This window comes from Eleutherodactylus coqui, chromosome 8 (genome assembly GCF_035609145.1).
Source record: "Eleutherodactylus coqui strain aEleCoq1 chromosome 8, aEleCoq1.hap1, whole genome shotgun sequence".
Classification (NCBI taxonomy): domain Eukaryota; kingdom Metazoa; phylum Chordata; class Amphibia; order Anura; family Eleutherodactylidae; genus Eleutherodactylus; species Eleutherodactylus coqui.
The window spans coordinates 209,678,336-209,699,597 of NC_089844.1; the positions used below are offsets into that span (position 1 = coordinate 209,678,336).

A 21,262-nucleotide genomic window follows, 5' to 3' on the forward strand; every position below is an offset into this window, starting at 1 on the left:
GCTGTATTTCAATATCCTCATCTATATATATAAACTGCGTGTCAGTCTGTCTGTGTGTCTGTCTGTGTGTGTGTGTGTGTCTGTCTGTCTGTCTGTGTGTGTCTGTCTGTCTGTTTGTCCTTTATGCATTACTACACCATTCATCCGATCGCCATAAAACTTTGGGAAGTTGTTGAGTACACTCCTGGGAAGATTATAGGCATAGTACAACTATCCTATGATAAATGGCGCACGTGCGAGCGTCGTCGACAGTTACGCCTCCCCACGTAGATCGTTAGATTTCCATCACTGCCACTAATTCTCTCACTTCTCCATGTCATAGAAACATGAAAATTTGGCACGAGCATTGATTATGTCATAAATAGGAAAAGGTAATGGGTCCCAACTCGATTATTCAATTCTAAGCGCAGAAGAATTAGCGTCCAAATTTTACGTACGGAATCTAATTCTCTCACTTCCTGATGTCATCTATATATATATAAAAAGGAATGTATGTCTGTCTGTCTGTCCTTTTTGCGCTACTACACCATTCATCTAATCACCATGAAACTTTGGGAAGTTGTTGAGTACACTCCTGGGAAGATTACTGGCATAGTACAACTATCCTGCGAGCGTCGTCGACAGTTATGCCCCCCCCCCCCCAGACAAAGATCGTTTGATTTCCATCTCAAGCACAAAAGCAAAAGGCATTACGAGCAACAGGATGCGTGTTCAACTACAAAATGATGCATCCGCCGAACGTATCACAGGACAATTGCTGGATATTGAGAATGCTGAGGTAAAATGAAAGCTGCGCTGTGATTGGTTGTTATATATTATACTGCTGAGGTAACATGAAAGCTGCGCTGTGATTGGTTGTTATATATTATACTGAGGTAAAATGAAAGCTGTGCTCTGATTGGTTGTTATATATTATACTGCTGAGGTAACATGAAAGCTGCGCTGTGATTGGTTGCTATATATTATACTGAGGTAACATGAAAGCTGCGCTGTGATTGGTTGTTATATATTATACTGCTGAGGTAACATGAAAGCTGCGCTGTGATTGGTTGTTATATATTATACTGAGGTAAAATGAAAGCTGTGCTCTGATTGGTTGCTAGATCTTATACTGCTGAGGTAAAATGAAAGCTGTGCTGTGATTGGTTGCTATATATTATACTGCTGAGGTAACATGAAAGCTGTGCTGTGATTGGTTGTTATATATTATACCGCTGAGGTAACATGAAAGCTGTGCTGTGATTGGTTGCTATATATTATACCGCTGAGGTAACATGAAAGCTGCTGTGCTGTGATTGGTTGCTATATATTATACTGCTGAGGTAACATGAAAGCTGCTGTGCTGTGATTGGTTGCTATATATTATCCCGCTGGGGTAACATGAAAGCTGTGCTGTGATTGGTTGCTATATATTATACTGCTGAGGTAACATGAAAGCTGCACTGTGATTGGTTGTTATATATTATACTGAGGTAACATGAAAGCTGCGCTGTGATTGGTTGTTATATATTATACTGCTGAGGTAACATGAAAGCTGAGCTGTGATTGGTCGTTATATATTATACTGAGGTAACATGAAAGCTGTGCTGTGATTGGTTGTTATATATTATACTGAGGTAACATGAAAGCTGCACTGTGATTGGTTGTTATATATTATACTGAGGTAACATGAAAGCTGTGCTGTGATTGGTTGTTATATATTATACTGAGGTAACATGAAAGCTGCGCTGTGATTGGTTGTTATATATTATACTGAGGTAACATGAAAGCTGTGCTGTGATTGGTTGTTATATATTATACTGCTGAGGTAACATGAAAGCTGCTGTGCTGTGATTGGTTGCTATATATTATCCCGCTGGGGTAACATGAAAGCTGTGCTGTGATTGGTTGCTATATATTATACTGCTGAGGTAACATGAAAGCTGCACTGTGATTGGTTGTTATATATTATACTGAGGTAACATGAAAGCTGCGCTGTGATTGGTTGTTATATATTATACTGCTGAGGTAACATGAAAGCTGAGCTGTGATTGGTCGTTATATATTATACTGAGGTAACATGAAAGCTGTGCTGTGATTGGTTGTTATATATTATACTGAGGTAACATGAAAGCTGCACTGTGATTGGTTGTTATATATTATACTGAGGTAACATGAAAGCTGTGCTGTGATTGGTTGCTATATATTATACTGCTGAGGTAACATGAAAGCTGCTGTGCTGTGATTGGTTGCTATATATTATCCCGCTGGGGTAACATGAAAGCTGTGCTGTGATTGGTTGCTATATATTATACTGCTGAGGTAACATGAAAGCTGCACTGTGATTGGTTGTTATATATTATACTGAGGTAACATGAAAGCTGCGCTGTGATTGGTTGTTATATATTATACTGCTGAGGTAACATGAAAGCTGAGCTGTGATTGGTCGTTATATATTATACTGAGGTAACATGAAAGCTGTGCTGTGATTGGTTGTTATATATTATACTGAGGTAACATGAAAGCTGCACTGTGATTGGTTGTTATATATTATACTGAGGTAACATGAAAGCTGCGCTGTGATTGGTTGTTATATATTATACTGCTGAGGTAACATGAAAGCTGCACTGTGATTGGTTGTTATATATTATACTGAGGTAACATGAAAGCTGTGCTGTGATTGGTTGTTATATATTATACTGAGGTAACATGAAAGCTGCGCTGTGATTGGTTGTTATATATTATACTGAGGTAACATGAAAGCTGCGCTGTGATTGGTTGTTATATATTATACTGAGGTAACATGAAAGCTGCGCTGTGATTGGTTGTTATATATTATACCGCTGAGGTAACTTGAAAGCTGCTATCTAGATATATAAAAACGAATGTATGTCTGTCTGTCTGTCTTCGCAGCAACGCGCGGCGGGTACGCTAGTATTATATATTTTTTACCACTGCCTTCCCAATGATGTACATCTGTGTCATGGAAGGAAAGGGGCTCCTGCAGAATGCCGTACATGTATAGCATATAGATGCCGTATACGGCTAAGGAGGTGTGACTGACTGCCGTGGTCCTGCTGCAACGCCAGGGGTCAGATCGAGCAGCGAACCCCAGCTGTTAACCCCTTGTATGCCACATTCCATGTTGATAGCAGCACGTACGGAGAGAGGAAGCTCCCTCTGCGATGTCATTGCCCTCCCGCAATGGCAGAGAGCCATGGCAATTGGACACCACCAGCCAATGACCTCCAGGTCGGTCATGGTTTCTAAGCTAAATGAAAAGAAATAATACACTGCGGTGCAGAAGTATTGAAGTGTATTATCTGAATGATCATAACATCGCAGGTTCAAGTTCTGTGCAGGGAGGTGAAAAACAAAATACATTGTGTGTGTATATAAATATTTTTGTATCCTTGTAAAAGGTGCGTCATTTATACCGTGAACGCTGGAAAAGAAACAATGGGGGAATTGATATTTTTTTCACCCTGCCCTCCCCCAAATATTAAAAGCAATACAACACACTATATACCCCCTGAAAAGGTACTAACAAAAATTATAGATCGCGCACAACAAATAAGCCCTTATGGGACAGAGCGATAAAAAAAAGGGATGAAAATCCCCAGAAATGTTGCGTGCTTAACCCCTTAATGACTGCCCCTATGCCTTTTTATGGTGTTCTTTAAGGGGTTTTTACTTTTTTACAGTGCTGCATCAGAAGCCTGATAGGTGGCCCCCCTGCAGGAGGAGCAGAGGCTAAGCTGGCACCAGCTCTAATGGCAGGGACAGTAGAAACCACCAGTCCCAGATGTTTACCCATGTGACCGCGGCATGTAAAAGACTGACACGGGGGTGGGGTGGGGGGGGGGGGTCAGTCCTTTTGTCACCCATTGGAGCCCCGCAATCTAATCTCTGGGTTGCTATGGCACACAGAGGCTTGAAGATGACCTCGAGTTCTGCCATTTACACTGGCCTCTGAGGCTCAGCCTGAGCTCTATAGGCCAATATAATACGCTGCACTACTTGAATTGCAGTGTATTATAAAAATAATATCGATTGTAGCGCCATTCAAGTCCCCTAGTGAAACAAAATAAAGTTAAAAATAGCTAATTTTGCTCGTCTTGCCTTACAAAAAACTATCAAATAGTCGTATGAATCACCAAATGGTACCATTAAAAAGTCCAACTCCTCTCGCAAGCAAAAGCCCTCACACAGCAGTGTTGGCAGAAAAAGAAGTCTTTGTATGTGGTGATAGAAAAAATGCATCAGTTTTCTTAAAAAAAAAAAAAAAAGTGTGTGGAAAAAGTTGAAAAAAAAATCTATATGAATCGGGATGGACAATATTGTACTGACCTGCAAAATTAGGGCAATTGTACCAGGATTACGGGTTATCTCCTATCCATAGGATAGGGGACAGTTTGCTGAATGGTGAAGATCTCACTTCTGAGACCCCCACCGATCTCAAGAACGGGACTCCCGTGTCCCACTCTGCCCGTCACTATGGGAAAGCTGGGTGATAATCAATGAAACTTTATTTGGATTGAACGCAGATGGGCGTTCCAGGTGTCTTACCTGTATGACGTGTGATTTACCTGGGAGGCTTGTACCACGCCCCCTTTAATTACGGAGCTGTATAGAGCTTGAGAAAGGTATTCTATCTACCGAAACGCGTTGCTCGTGAAACCAGGGATGGAATATTAATAAAGAAGGACGTTATTATCCTGCATCGGAGCCCCGTATTCCTTGGAGCGCGGATAATCTATGGGATCTGGTGATTATATTGATTATCACCCAGCTTTCCCATAGTGACAGGCAGAGTGGGACACGGGAGTCCCGTATTCCTTGGAGCGCGGATAGTCTTTTCCTTTACTCTGTGTACCTGTGCTAAGCCCCGGTCATCCGGTGCAGCTTACTTGGAACGGTCCTGCGGCTCTCCGATTAAGGTCAGATGGAATAAAGGCTTAATTATAAGCAAACGCGGATCACGGTGTCAGCGAGGTGCCTTTCGAAAGGTATCCTCGTCTGGCACCAGGTGAGTTAACACTCATTTTTGTAATTTTTTGGTATAATTCTATAACATATTCTGAAAAAGACATCGAGGCGCCCCCTTATAACATATTTAGATCCCATAGATGTTGTCACCCAGCTTTCCTAGACTTCTGAATGGCAGTTACTATCAGCCAAGGCCAACAGCACTGCAGAAAAAGCCGTCAGTAAATGCTAAGTGGGGCCCCGGAGTGCGGCAGCTTCCTGATACTGATGCGTTTCTTATCCAGGACCCAATGCAGCTTGGAAGCTGCGCAGTGGGAAGGAAGCCGTCAGCAATATCCAGCCATTGTTGCTCTGTTGACTGACTACTAAGGCAGTCCCAAATCTCTGCTGATTTCTACTCCGTTCTTGCTGCAGTGGCCAGACTTGGAATTGCAGGCCCAGTTTGCATTGAGGTGAATAGGAACTTTGCCTGTAATACCAATCTTAGCCACTGCAGTGACAACAGAGCTATCTATTTCCTATAGATGGTCAGTGCATGATCACAACAGTCTGGCGAACAGCTGATTTATGGGAATCCCAGTCGGCAGATCTATTATTGATGGCTTATATTAAGTTTGAACCATCAATAGTTTACAACTGGGCAACTTCTGGGACTTTTACTATTGAGGACTATTGCTAACCCTCAGTTCACCAATTGTTGATCTCCAGAGGTCCACTGCTCAGGATCCCCACCGATGAGCTGATCATCCAGCCTGCTGTCAGAGCAGCGGTGCTAGTGGTGGTCCGCGCAGGATATCAACGGATCGATGCCTTCTGTTACACTTCAGTTCTGACCACAACGAAGAGTCGGCAGTGTAATGGATGCAGCACTCCCATTGACTTCAATGGGCGATATCGGTCTGTAATAGGGACCAAAATAGGACGCGCTGCGGTTTTTATTTATTCATATTTGTACGTCTGAATACCCCAATGCAGATCAATGGGGATTCAGCTGTCCGTATTACGCCGCCTGCACACGGCAGAGCCAGATTCCTGCTTGGTGGAGCCCGCAGTGGAATCTGTCTCTGGGAGCAGCGGCGTCCGTGAGGATGTTAGTGACAGAGACCGATACAGTGCAGCTATATACTGTTTGCATCCAGTAGTCATACATGATGTCTTACGATATATACACATCTACACTTTTCCATAGACTCTTACAATGATCGACCAGAAGGAGGAGCGTCCGGAATCGGAGGCGCAAGGTTTGCAAACCGTTGGTGTTACAAGGAACAAGATTATGACCGCGCAGTTTGAGTGCTATCAGAAAATAATGCAAGAGCCGACGCACACGAAGGAAGGTAACCGTCCCGCACAGAAGGGCCGTCCGGACGGTAATCCGTGTTGTTGCACACATCACAGTTGTATTTACACTTTGCCCCTTTCTCCTGCTTAGGGCGGTTTTGTAACAGGACTTGGGATGGTTGGTTGTGTTGGGGCGATGCCGTGGCCGGAGACATTTCTGAACAGCATTGCCCGGATTATTTTCAGGACTTTGATCCTTCAGGTAAGTCCTGAGTAACGGATAGCGTTGTGGTAACTGCAATAGGTCTTATGTCAAAAAAAGAAATACATTTTGGTTTATTGCACCCTGGTGGCCAATCTAGTGAATTACACCAACTGCAATATGTCGTATGTCAACAGACCAATGAGAAACCGTCCAATTCGCTCTCTTTCTATAGGACGAATCAGGGTGATGGGGCAAAATGGGAATGCTTGTCTCTCCATACAACCTGTTGCAGTTACCACAACGGTATGCTGCAGACATGGATTGGCGGTGGGTTTCTGCGGGCACGGTTAGGCATCCCCTGTACACCCTCCTGGGGAGAGAGTTGGCGGGTTTTGGTTTCAATATTTTTATTGAAGCTGTCCAAACCCGTATATCAAATTTTCAGTATCATGGAGGAACGGCGCAAAACTCAGACTAGGCTGTAACATGTGAAAAGGAATGTACGTTTTTTTAACATTTTTTTCGTGTAGCATCACCGCGAGAGAAGAGTCGCCCCGGTAAATAGACCCATTGAAAACAATGCGGTTAATTCCGTGCGAGTTTTGTGCGTCTCGCAACACGGAAAACTCGCCCGTGTAAATACAACCTACGTTTAAAGAAAAAAAGAGTCCTAAAGGTGTCTTTTAACCCTTTCCAATCCACTATCTGCCGTCTAAAGACATTTCGATTGAAGGCTGTACAGCTTCCGATGTCGGAAGACATCCAGCAGGGTATTCTTACTGTATATTACTGGCCGCTCTGTTGTCGGGGGCTTCTCCGGCATGTTACATAACACAGTACTGGCTCTAGCCAGCAGATGGCGCCATTGTAAAATGGCAGAAAGAGAAAGCGCCCTAGGAAACCCTGAATCCAAAATTGGATTGCAAAGGGTTAAAGCTCATGCCTGAGGGGTTCGTACTATTGGAAGACGTTCACCGGTTCCTCTACTTAACGGTGGAAGTCTTATTAGAGGGAACAAAAGAATTGTTGCTGCGCTGAGACTCAGAATCAAATGCTGAAGCAAAAGAATGAGCAGTTTTATCCAATAGATGAACTTTGTTTTCCTGTTTTAAAGAGAAAGTTACGAAGCACTGCAACCCCAAGGGCCACTGGTTCCGCCATCCAGAGAGCAACCGGACGTGGACCAATTATACACAGTGTAATGCCTTCACCATTGAAAGAGTAAAGGTATGAAGTCCCAGAATCAAAATAGTGTCACATCATGTTGAAAGTCGCACTCCCATACACTCCAGACACCAGGGGGCGCCATCTCGTACTTGCATTCAGATTCATGTAATTGGTGGGATCTAGTAGATGCCAATTTGTTATATAGGATAAAATATAAGATATTCATCAGGGGTGCCCCAATACTTTAAGCTGCCTGGGGCAAAATGTAAAATGACCCCCCCCCCCTTCTGAAAAAACAGACTCATTTTCATAACTATTGAAAGTGGCAATATAGAAGAAAAGCAACACATTTTTGAACCATTCAGACTTGTATGAAGTGTCAGTGTAATAGTGTCCCAAGTAGTTGCCTCAATAGTATTAGTGATCTCGTTAGTGGCCCCGATACTTACAGTATTCCCTATAGTGGCCCTGGTAGTAATAGTGCCTTCTGTAGTAGACCTCTGGCTGAGCAGCAACCCCCTAGACTATTAATCACTCAGCCTGCGGCTCTGGTTGGATGGCTGCCACTGCTATACTCACTCTGTGATCCTTCATCTGTCTACCCAGCGTCTGTGTTCCTGCACGCAGATGCTGGGGGGGAGAGTTCAGGGCTCACAGAGTGATTATAGCAGCGGTGGCCGTCCTGCCGGAGCCGCAGGCTGAGTGCGTTAACTGTCAGATAGCTGCCCTGCTGGCTCGCTACTGGTAATTATCTTTTGCCAGCCAATAGTATGGCTGTTAAAAATAATAATAATACTTACTGGTCAGGTGGCAAGCCAGCAACCCTCTGATGTCTTGCAGACTGCTGCCTGAGCTGACAGGCTCAGGGCACCCCATGGCAGGGACGGGCACCCGTGATGTTCCTATAAAAAATACATACTAAACTGGCTTGTAAAAGAGACCCATCAGGAAGAAACCCTGATATAGACCAGAACTTGTTACAGAGTATCATTATATGGATTAATGGCTGCCAGCGTTACTTTAGTCTTAAACCATGTGTTGTTGGGCATTTTGGCGATATTACTTTCTAGTATAGTTTCAATTAAAAGAGTTTTCTGGGCCTTAAATATTCATGACCCATCCATTTCTATACCTAACCTATCCACACAGGATCCCTGCTTGTCAGCTGTTCACCGGGGCCGCTGCCTGCGTGGACAGAGCCAGAAGCAGACAGCTCTGTCCATATTGCATCGTCCAGGGTTGGTAATGCAGCCCCGGTTGGATTCAGTAGGAGCGGTGCCTGCCATACCAACCCGGGCTGCCAGCTTCCAGCTCTGTCTGCACTGTTGGCAAGCCTAGTAACCGTGCTGGTGGACCCCGAGCATTGGATCCCTACCAATCAACTATTGATGACTTATCCTGAGGTTAGGACATAAAAAGTTCCAGAAAACCCTTTTTAAGCGAGTTAGGTACTTGGTGTTGTACTCTATATTATTTTACTATCTGACATTCTTTGAAAGGAAACACAGAAACTAAAAACTAATAATTGACAGTAAATTGTGAGCATTAAATGCCATGCGTAGTGCTTACAAATTAACACTAATTGCTGGGCTGCACACCAACTTCAAACAATGGCAAGTCCAGCTGCAGCACAGTAGTAACAGCATCCCCTATATTGGCCTCGGTAGTAATAGTGTCCCCCCCACAGTGGCCTCAGTAATAATAGTGTCCCCCACAGTGGCCTCAGTAGTAATAGTGTCCCCCACAGTGGCCTCAGTAGTAATAGTGTCCCCCACGGTGGCCTCAGTAGTAATAGTGTCCCCCACGGTGGCCTCAGTAGTAATAGTGTCCCCCACGGTGGCCTCAGTAGTAATAGTGTCCCCCACGGTGGCCTCAGTAGTAATAGTGTCCCCCACGGTGGCCTCAGTAGTAATAGTGTCCCCCACGGTGGCCTCAGTAGTAATAGTGTCCCTCACGGTGGCCTCAGTAGTAATAGTGTACCCCACGGTGGCCTCAGTCGTAATAGTGTCCCCCACGGTGGCCTCAGTCGTAATAGTGTCCCCCACGGTGGCCTCAGTCGTAATAGTGTCCCCCACGGTGGCCTCAGTCGTAATAGTGTCCCCCACGGTGGCCTCAGTAGTAATAGTGTCCCCCACGGTGGCCTCAGTAGTAATAGTGTCCCTCACGGTGGCCTCAGTAGTAATAGTGTACCCTACGGTGGCCTCAGTCGTAATAGTGTCCCCCACGGTGGCCTCAGTAGTAATAGTGTCCCCCACGGTGGCCTCAGTAGTAATAGTGTCCCCCACGGTGGCCTCAGTAGTAATAGTGTCCCTCACGGTGGCCTCAGTAGTAATAGTGTCCCCCACGGTGGCCTCAGTCGTAATAGTGTCCCCCACGGTGGCCTCAGTCGTAATAGTGTCCCCCACGGTGGCCTCAGTCGTAATAGTGTCCCCCACGGTGGCCTCAGTCGTAATAGCGTCCTCTATATTGGCACCAGTAGTAATAGCAACCCCTATTCCGGCCCAGTAGTAATAGCTTCCCCTAATGCGAGCCCAGTAGTAATAGCGTCCCCTATGTTGGCCCCAGTAGTAATAGCGACCCCTATATTGGTGGCACCAGTAGTATTAGGGTCCCCCATTGCCGCTATGCTCTTCAGATACAGGGAGAGGTTTAGCAGTGCAGATTACAATACGGGCGATTGGGATGGCCATGGACCCCATTGGAGTCTCGGGCCCAGGGCGGTCGCCCCAATCACCCCTATTATAATCTGCCATTAGTCTTCACTCTACTCACCCTTGTAGCGATGTCTGTAAAGGCTGTACTGAGGAAATGAGCGTGCAGGACCCGTGGTCGGCATAAGCAACGCAGATCACATGACCGAAGCCGATCCTGCATGCTCATTTCCTCAGTACAGGCTTTCCAGACACTGCTACAGAGGTGAGTAGAGAGCGGGGAGCTAGACCCTCCGTCGGACCCCCTGACGATCACTTGCGGAGCCCACACCCTGCTGTAAAGTGTTCATTTGCCACATAATGAAGCGTTTTGACTGCAGCGTGTGCCTGCGCCTCGCCCAGCAACAAGTCCGGGAGCGCAGAAATATCAGCTGCCAATCCACATGTGTAGCATCCAGAATTTGCTGCATGTTTCACCCCTCTATGATGAAAGGGGCGAAGTCCGATGTGAGAAACCACAGCAGAAAGTCCAAACCATCTCCATTACAGCTAACCAAATGAACACACAAAAAGGCACTTAAAGGGCTCCAAAGCAACCCTCCAGTTTCGGGATAAAACTCAGAGGGGGGGGGGGGGGGGTATATTACCTGCCTTCCCTCCGAAGCACCTGTTACTGGTCCTGTTCTCAGTTATCCAAGATGGCCAACAGTCTTCCGACTACCTAATCCCCACAGTGCACTGATGGCGTTAGACTACTAATTCACGGTACCTGATTTGCTAGAACTGCTCATGTGATCAGCACTGCCCAATCAGAGAGCAGTGCACAGTGTACATTAGGGAATTAGAAGATTGCTGCAGCCATCTTGGATGACTGCAAACGTGGTTCGAACCCAGCGGATCAGAGGGGTAGCAGAGAAGAACAACTGGAGGTAATATACCCCCCTCCTATCCTGTACCGGGGTAGAGGCTTGTTTTAATTTCAGTTGTTTCATGTAGTTAACAAACACCTAAGCTGCCCCGTTCTGCTGACCACCTTCTGATCTCATGGTATTGTCTTCTCTTTCCTAGACGGCCCTTAACTTGTTCTACTTGACTATTATTGGACACGGGTTGTCGGTGGCCTCACTTCTCATCTCTTTAGGAATCTTCTTTTACTTTAAGTAAGTGATTATATGAAATTTTATGTTTTTGACCAATGAAACGAATATCTCTCATGTGATCTAGATGGCTGGCGGCGCATTAACCCTTTAACTGCCAGCACCGACAGGCATGGGAAGACCTAAGTCTAAGGAAGTACATATGAGAAAGGGGTCTTGGTACTTCATAGCCAGACCTCAACTCCCAGGTGCTGTACGTACGAGAAGGGTTCCGGGACGTCAGCCGGACATTCATTTGCAGTGGCAGCTGCCGTTGGCATGGGCGTCTTCCTTGGTAATAACTGCTGATCGCTGGCGTCAGACTCTGGGCTAGCCAATCGGTGTGATCGCTTGTACTATATTGGTCTCTATATTACTATTTATTGTTTAGCTGAAAACTTTTTGGTGACTTTTCTTATCTTTATTCTGATGGTTTGTGAGCGTTTCGTATCACTTTTTGCTAACATGTGGAAACTATTTACAATATAACTTCGTTTCAATCTTCCCGTTTCAGGAATTTAAGCTGCCAGAGAATTACGCTTCACAAGAATCTGTTCTTGTCCTTCGTCTGTAATTCAGTTGTCACCATCATTTCATTGACGGCCGTGGCAAACAACCAAACTTTGGTGGCTACCAACCCAGTAAGTCAATCCGAAAACTGTAATTAATGATTATTTGGTCTTTTCTGTCCCAAAAGAGGAGGTTGGTTTAATAAATCTTTAGGCCTCGCTCACAAGATGGTATACTGGTCAGCAAAGCCAGGAGTGGAACAACGAAAAAGTATCATGGAAAGATTAGCAGCATTTCCATATTTTGGAACTGGAGCATATCCGTATTTAACCCCTTCTCTCCCTATGATGTCCATGTATGTCACAGGCGAGAGGGGTTAGAGCATAATGCTGTACATATACAGAATGTAGTTAGCACAGGCTCAGCCCCTGAGCCCGCACCAACTGCACTGGGAGCCGGCTGGGACTGGCGGCAGTGGGGATTGGCGAGAACACGGATCAGTGTTGATCAGTGCATGTACAGAGTTAAGAGGGAGGGAGGTCCTTTGGTGACGTCATCGGCACTCCACCACACCATGAAATTAGATATTTGATAGGTGGCCCCCGCTTGATCAGATGTCCAAAGACTTCGTGGAGGCAGTGAAATGATGGTAGATGTAGAAGAAATTCTCTTAATCAGATGGATGATGATTGTGCCCAATTTATACAGGCCCCCTGTGCACTGTAGAGCAGCTTGAGGAGGCTTCAATCATAAACATTATGGAGTTAAATGCAAGCAAGAAAGAAAGAAAAAAAGGCCTCAGCGCTCAGAAACGGTACAATACAGCAGAATAGGTCATGGAAATAGCAAATATGAGAACGTACTTCCCGGAGGCGTCCTGGTATAGACGCCCCCAATCCCAGCAAACGGGACAAAATACCGTCGGCAATAGCAGAAATAGTTCCACGGTGTAATAATAGTAGACGCGTTTCGGCCAAACAATAATTAGGCCTTCATCAAGTACATGTAACAATATACAAAAATATACAGCATTTATAGAACAATATTAAGCTACCTCCCCATGTAATGAATGTGGGGACTTCCGGGTAGCAACGGGTGACGTGGAAGCGTCACGTTGCGTGGTGACGCCGTTGGTTGGCAAGGCATCATGGGATATAGTCACGTGTGAATGCTGCGTCACGTAGCGGTGAGCTCCTCAGTATGTGACCAGAAGAGAACATCGCGGTAGTTAAGCAACGCGACGGTGCGTGATGACATCACCAATTCACGGAGCGTAATGGGATGGGTCACGTGAGTGCGTCGCATCACGTCATGACGCGGCGAACTCACAAAGCGAGACTAGAAAACGTGACGGTAACGTAGCAACGCGGCACTATCACAACTTGTCATGTGAGGGGAAACATGAGCTAGTGACGTATATTAGTAGGCGGGGTAAGGAGCCGTCATATAATCTAGCGGTGGTAGTGAAATACAATCCCTTAAGGGGAGGGGCTAACATATGAAGGATACATAGGATGGATTAATTAAAATATGCAAGGACTTGTAGTGGGCGGAACAATATTGACATGAAGTGTTCTATAACTTAATGGGGCTACCTAATGAGCAATGTCAACATGGTTAGGCTACAGAATGTGGTAGCCATCACAAGATGTGAAGGATTACATATATATACACTACCGTTCAAAAGTTTGGGGTCACCCAAACAATTTAGTGTTTTCCATGAAAAGTCCCACTTATTCCCCACCATGCGTTGTGAAATGAATAGACAATAGAGCCAAGACATTGACAAGGTTAGAAATAATGATTTGTATCTGAAATAACATTGTTTTTACATCAAACTTTGCTTTCGTCAAAGAATCCTCCTTTTGCAGCAATTACAGCATTGCACACCTTTGACATTCTAGCTGTTAATTTGTTGAGGTAAGCTTGTGAAATTGCACCCCACGCTTCTAGAAGCATCTCCCACAAGTTGGATTGGTTGGATGGGCACTTCTGGCGTACCATACGGTCAAGCTGCTCCCACAACAGCTCAATGGGGTTCAGATCTGGTGACTGCGCTGGCCACTCCATTACCGATAGAATACCAGCTGCCTGCTTCTGCTGTAAATAGTTCTTGCACAATTTGGAGGTGTGTTTAGGGTCATTGTCCTGTTGTAGGATGAAATTGGTTCCAATCAAGCGCTGTCCACTGGGTATGGCATGGCGTTGCAAAATGGAGTGATAGCCTTCCTTATTCAGAATCCCTTTTACCCTGTACAAATCTCCCACCTTACCAGCACCAAAGCAACCCCAGACCATCACATTACCTCCACCATGCTTAACAGATGGCGTCAGGCATTCTTCCAGCATCTTTTCATTTGTTCTGCGTCTCACAAACGTTCTTCTTTGTGATCCAAACACCTCAAACTTGGATTCATCCGTCCAGAACACTTTTTTCCAGTCTTCCTCTGTCCAATGTCTGTGTTCTTTTGCCCATCTTAATCTTTTTCTTTTATTGGCCAGTCTCAGATATGGCTTTTTCTTTGCCACTCTGCCCTGAAGCCCAAAATCCCGCAGCCGCCTCTTCACTGTAGATGTTGACACTGGTGTTTTGCGGGTACTATTTAATGAAGATGCCAGTTGGGTACCTGTGAGGCGTCTGTTTCTCAAACTAGAGACTCTAATGTGCTTATCTTCTTGCTTAGTTGTGCAACGCGGCCTCCCACTTCTTTTTCTACTCTGGTTAGAGCCTGTTTGTGCTGTCCTCTGAAGGGAGTAGTACACACCGTTGTAGGAAATCTTCAATTTCTTAGCAATTTCTCGCATGGAATAGCCTTCATTTCTAAGAACAAGAATAGACTGTCGAGTTTCAGATGAAAGTTCTCTTTTTCTGGCCATTTTGAGCGTTTAATTGACCCCACAAATGTGATGCTCCAGAAACTCAATCTGCTCACAGGAAGGTCAGTTTTGTAGCTTCTGTAACGAGCTAGACTGTTTTCAGATGTGTGAACATGATTGCACAAGGGTTTTCTAATCATCAATTAGCCTTCTGAGCCAATGAGCAAACACATTGTACCATTAGAACACTGGAGTGATAGTTGCTGGAAATGGGCCTCTATTCACCTTTGTAGATTTTGCACAAAAAACCAGACATTTGCAGCTAGAATAGTCATTTACCACATTTGCAATGTATAGAGTGCATTTGTTTAAAGTTAGGACTAGTTTAAAGTTATCTTCATTGAAAAGTACAGTGCTTTTCCTTCAAAAATAAGGACATTTCAATGTGACCCCAAACTTTTGAACGGTAGTGTATATGGGGCCATAACAGCCCCAAATAAGGGTTTAGAGCACAATCCGAGTTACTCCATCCTACAAATTAAAAAATAAATATTTAAAATGGGGAAATAATGTTAATAAAAAATGGATGAAGATTAATAATAGAATAAATAAATATTATTAACGATGTATTCCATATAATTAATGTGTCTTGATGATATAATTAATACTAGTTATAATAGTAAATGGAACAAGAAAGAAAAAATTACAAATTTATATATATGGATGTTCGATTTTCTCTAAAGTCTCATTGAGACCGTGGGGGAACAAAGTATTAAAATGGAATATATGGAACATTTCTTTGGTTTTAAGCTTTGAAGATTCGCCGGACGGGAATTTGTTCTATTGGAGTAATCTTTAAGAGGGAGGGATTAGAATTATGGAGTGTAAAAAAGGGTTTTGAGACACTGTGCTTGAGATAACTATTTGTAATATTGAATCTATGTTGGTTGGCTCGACCTCGCAAGGGATTTATGGTACGTCCTATGTATCTCAATGGGCAAGGACACTCAATGAGATAGATAACATCATTGGATCCACAATTGAGGTATTGTTTAAAGGGGTTGTCCCACGAAAGCAAGTGGGTCTATACACTTCTGTATGGCCATATTAATGCACTTTGTAATGTACATTGTGCATTAATTATGAGCCATACAGAAGTTATTCACTTACCTGTTCCGTTGCTAGCGTCCTCGTCTCCATGGTGCCGTCTAATTTTCAGCGTCTAATCGCCGGATTAGACGCGCTTGCGCAGTCCGGTCTTCTTCTTTTCTGAATGGGGCCGCTCGTGCCGGAGAGCGGCTCCGTGTAGCTCCGCCCCGTCACGTGCCGATTCCAGCCAATCAGGAGGCTGGAATCGGCAATGGACCGCACAGAAGCCCTGCGGTCCACCGAGGGTGAAGATCCCGGCGGCCATCTTCACCAGGTAAGTAAGAAGTCACCGGAGCGCGGGGATTCAGGTAAGCGCTGTGCGGTTTTTTTTTTTTAAGTCCCTGCATCGGGTTTGTCTCGCGCCGAACGGGGGGGCTGTTGAAAAAAAAAAAAAAACGTTTCGGCGACAGAGACATTTCAATTTACATAAGGACAACTCAAACCATGTAGATACAATGATAGATACTAATGACACCATAGGAATTAAACCCATATATACTGATCTAAAGCAACCAAGTAATTTTTATCCCGTTGAATCAAAAGGACCAAATATCACCATGTTTTACAATGAGGTACTATCCAGCTTTAAACAGTTTACTGAGACCTTGGGCACCAAACCCAATAAGAAAAAGAAAAACCTAACGACTACTTAGTTTAAATGAATTAAAAAATTAGCTAATGAGAAAGAAATAGTTATAAAACAAGCTGACAAAGGGGGGGGGGGGATAGTCCTTATGGACAAATCATATCATTTAGAGGAAGCCGCTCGGATCTTGAACAACACACAGAATTATAAACCCATATCTACTGATCCGTCTAACGATTTAAGGATGAAATGAACCCTTTTAATCAATAAGGCATATGATGATAATGTTATATCCAAAAATGAGAAGTTATTTTTGCACCCCAAACACTCAGAAACAGCTTATTTTTATTTTTTACCTAAGATACACAAATCCATAACCCAACCCCCTGGCAGACCAATAATAGCTGGAATCAATTGACTTACCAGTAACCTTTCACAGTATATCGATAAACAACTCCAAAGACTCGTAACACAATTACCGGCTTATCTTAAGGACACCACACATATCCTACAACTATTGGGAAATATCACATGGAAAAATTAGTTCATTTGGGTTACTCTTGATGTAAGTGCCCTATACTCAAACATTCCCCATTATCAAGGCCTTCGGGCAATTAAACACTTTTTAGATAAAGATCAATTGACCCCGATGCGACAAAAAGAATTTATTCTTGACAGTATTCATTTCATCCTTCATAACAATTATTTTCAGTTTAATAAACAATTTTATTTACAGACGCGGGGCACCGCTATGGGTACCAAATGCGCCCCATGTTACGCTAACTTGTACATGGGGGCATTTGAAGAACAACTCTCTGACCCACGCATCCATTTTTACAAAAGATACATTGATGTTATCATCATATGGGATGGAACTATTGAGGAAGTTACAAATTTTATTAGATAAACTGTAATTCTTGGAACCTTGAATTTACAGGTTCTTCTAGTCACACCCAAATTACCTTTTTAGATCTTGATATATACATTGAGGCCAACACTATCCAAACCAAGACCCATTTTAAAACCGTAGACGCCAACAGCTTCTTAGATTTCCGGAGCAATCACGCAAAGCAGTGGAAAGTAAAGGTTCCGTTTGGCCAATTCAGACGCAATTGTTCCTCTATTAAGGAATATAACACACAATCTAATATCTTATCGCAGAGATTTAGAGGTAAGAAATATCCAGAGACACTAATCTCTAGTTCTCTAGATAGAGCAACATTAGGAGGAAGGGATATACATTTTCCAGCCTCAGAAATATGTCAAGCAAGTAATAAATTTCCAATACGGAAACATGACTGTAATTTTAGAACTCGATTCAATTCCTATCACAAGGAAGTAAGGGATATCATTAAACAACACCGGCATATTCTTATGCTAGATCCCTTGCTGTTAACCAAATTATCTTCACAACCTCAAACAATATTCAGAAAGGGTCACACTTTAGGAAATATTTTAGCCCCCTCTCAACCCAATCAACTCAATTCTAAAATTAGGACAACCAAACAGACTCCCCCTCTAATATCTTCTGGTACATACACATGCGGTAAACACAATTGCAAATGTTGCCCTATAATTTGCCACAAAAGAAAAGCGATAGAACCTTTAAATGGTAGCGCTTCTTATCCAATTAAACAATACCTCAATTGTGGATCCAATTATGTTATCTATCTCATTGAGTGTCCTTGCCCATTGAGATACATAGGACGTACCATAAATCCCTTGCGATGCCGAGCCAACCAACATAGATTCAATATTACAAATAGTTATTTCAAGCACAGTGTCTCAAAACCCTTTTTTACACACCAGAATTCTAATCCATCCCTCTTAAAGATTACTCCAATAGAACAAATTCCCGTCGGCGAATCTTCAAAGCTTAAAGGGGTTGTCCCGCGGCAGCAAGTGGGTCTATACACTTCTGTATGGCCATAATAATGCACTTTGTAATGTACATTGTGCGTTAATTATGAGCCATACAGAAGTTATAAAAAGTTTTACACTTACCTGCTCCGTTGCTGGCGTCCTCGTCTCCATGGTGCCGACTAATTTTCGCCCTCCGATGGCCAAATTAGCTGCGCTTGCGCAGTCTGGGTCTTCTGCTGTCTTCAATGGGGCCTCTCGTGCAGAATGCCGGCTCCGTGTAGCTCCGCCCCGTCACGTGCCGATTCCAGCCAATCAGGAGGCTGGAATCGGCAATGGACCGCACAGAAGCCCTGCGGTCCACAGAGAGACAGGATCCCGGTGGCCATCTTCAGCAGGTGAGTATAAAGACGCCGGACCGCCGGGATTCGGGTAAGTACTACCCGGTGTGTTTTTTTAACCCCTGCATCGGGGTTGTCTTGCGCCGAACGGGGGGGGGTTAAAAAAAAAAAAAAAACCCGTTTCGGCGCGGGACAACCCCTTTAAAACCAAAGAAATGTTCCATATATTCCATTTTAATACTTTGTTCCCCCGCGGTCTCAATGAGACTTTAGAGAAAATCTAACATCCAGATATATACATTTGTAATTTTTTCTTTCTTGTTCCATTTAATATTATAACTAGTATTAATTATATCATCAAGAAACATTAATTATATGGAATACATCGTTAATAATATTTATTTATTCTATTATTAATCTTCATCCATTTTTTATTAAAATTATTTCCCCATTTTAAATCTTTATTTATTTTTTAATTTGTAGGATGGAGTAACTCGGATTGTGCTCTAAACCCTTATTTGGGGCTGTTATGGCCCCATATATATAGATGTAATCCTTCACATCTTGTGATGGCTACCACATTCTGTAGCCTAACCATGTTGACATTGCCCATTAGGTAGCCCCATTAAGTTATAGAACACTTCATGTCAATATTGTTCCGCCCACTACAAGTCCTTGCATATGTTAATTAATCCATCCTATGTATCCTTCATATGTTAGCCCCTCCCCTTAAGGGATTGTATTTCACTACCACCGCTTGATTATATGACGGCTCCTTACCCCGCCTACTAATATACGTCACTAGGTCATGTTTCCCCTCACATGACAAGTTGTGATAGTGCCGCGTTGCTACGCGACCGTCACGTTTTCTAGTCTCGCTTTGTGAGTTCGCCGCGTCATGACGTGATGCGACGCACTCATGTGACCCATCCCATTACGCTCCGTGAATTGGTGATGTCATCACGCACCGTCGCGTTGCTTAACTACCGCGATGTTCTCTTCTGGTCACATACTGAGGAGCTCACCGCTACGTGACGCAGCATTCACACGTGACTATATCCCATGATGCCTTGCCAACCAACGGCGTCACCACGCAACGTGACGCTTCCACGTCACCCGTTGCTACCCGGAAGTCCCCACATTCATTACATGGGGAGGTAGCTTAATATTGTTATATAAGTGCTGTATATTTTTGTATATTGTCACATGTACTTGATGAAGGCCTAATTATTGTTTGGCCGAAACGCGTCTACTATTATTACACCGTGGAACTATTTCTGCTATTGCCGACGGTATTTTGTCCCGTTTGCTGGGATTGGGGGCGTCTATACCAGGACGCCTCTGGGAAGTAAGTTCTCATATTTGCTATTTCCATGACCTATTCTGCTATATTGGACCGTTTCTGAGCGCTGAGGCCTTTTTTTCTTTCTTTCTTGTTCACACCATGAAATTGCAAAGGGCCGATGGGTTTGCCATGGTAACAGTGGCTTCCCGACCTGCCATAGCAAGTAGTAAATCCTATGATACACTGCCGTCTGAACAATCATAAGATCACACATTGAAGTCCCTTACAGGAACATAGAGAGAGGTGAAAAAGTCTTGTGTATCACAAAATAGTACCAATAAACACCCCAACTTGTCCTGCAGATAACGAGCCCTCATAGAGCCCCATCTATGAACAAATAAGAAAGGTTCCTAAAAAAAGGGGGAGGGGGGGGGGTTGCCAAAGTTGATATACGCCTTATGAACTATAATTTGGGTTTCACCGATCTGCAGAAAGTCCTGTAATTTATGCTGCACACTGGATGAATTGATGGGTTCTTTCACTCCGCCCTTCTCAAAAAAATGTCTAAAAGTTATACAATACAGTATATGTACCCAAAAAGGGTACTAATGAAAACTGCATCTCATAGGCAAAAAACAAGCCCCCATACGACGGTGCTGCCAGGAAAACCAAAAAGTTACGGCTTATGAAAATCCACCCAAATTGTTGCATCCGTAAAGGGGTCATTGAAAACCAAATACCGTGGAACCAGACCATCAATTCGGCATCTGACGGGCGACGCTCTGTAAACGTGTCACGTGGGCTTCATTGATGACATCCCTGTCCATCGTCCTCTTGGCTGCAGCGGTCATATGTGTAAACAACCCATGTGACCGCTGCACCGCTTGTAAACAGAAGAGCGGCGAGCAGCAGGAGTGGAGTGTTTTCTTTTATATACCGTACAACGTGTTCGTCCCCCCCCCCCCCCCACTCCCGCTGCCACCAATGTAAGGAGTACTCCAAACCGTTTAAGTACCAAACTAGGCCATGTCCTTAAGGGGTTAATTTTTGCCACCTGTACTTGAAGTGATCTGATTGAGCTGTCCTACATGTAATGCAAGGTCAGTCAGAAACCAGTGTTACTAGTAGGTCTGGCCTATAAGTGAGTACTGCCACTCACCAGCCCTCCCTGATCTAGGATGAGTCTGGATTTGGTATTCGGGAATCAGAAACTGCTGGAGCACCATAAATGGCATGTCACCTTTAAAGGGCCGCTCTGGCGAAAACACATTTTTCTATCCCTGCCCCTCCCACCTGATTGCCTGTC

General features: G+C 44.0%; 1 protein-coding gene across 1 annotated transcript in view; it reads left to right on the plus strand.

Moving 5' to 3' along the window:
- Positions 1–21,262, plus strand: part of CALCRL (calcitonin receptor like receptor) — a 64,841-nt gene that overhangs the window by 25,761 nt on the left and 17,818 nt on the right. The window contains exons 3-7 of the mRNA XM_066577286.1: positions 6,158–6,305; positions 6,401–6,511; positions 7,569–7,681; positions 11,341–11,432; positions 11,923–12,049. Coding sequence (XP_066433383.1) covers positions 6,158–6,305; positions 6,401–6,511; positions 7,569–7,681; positions 11,341–11,432; positions 11,923–12,049 — 591 coding nt within the window. The remainder of the gene's footprint in view (positions 1–6,157; positions 6,306–6,400; positions 6,512–7,568; positions 7,682–11,340; positions 11,433–11,922; positions 12,050–21,262) is intronic.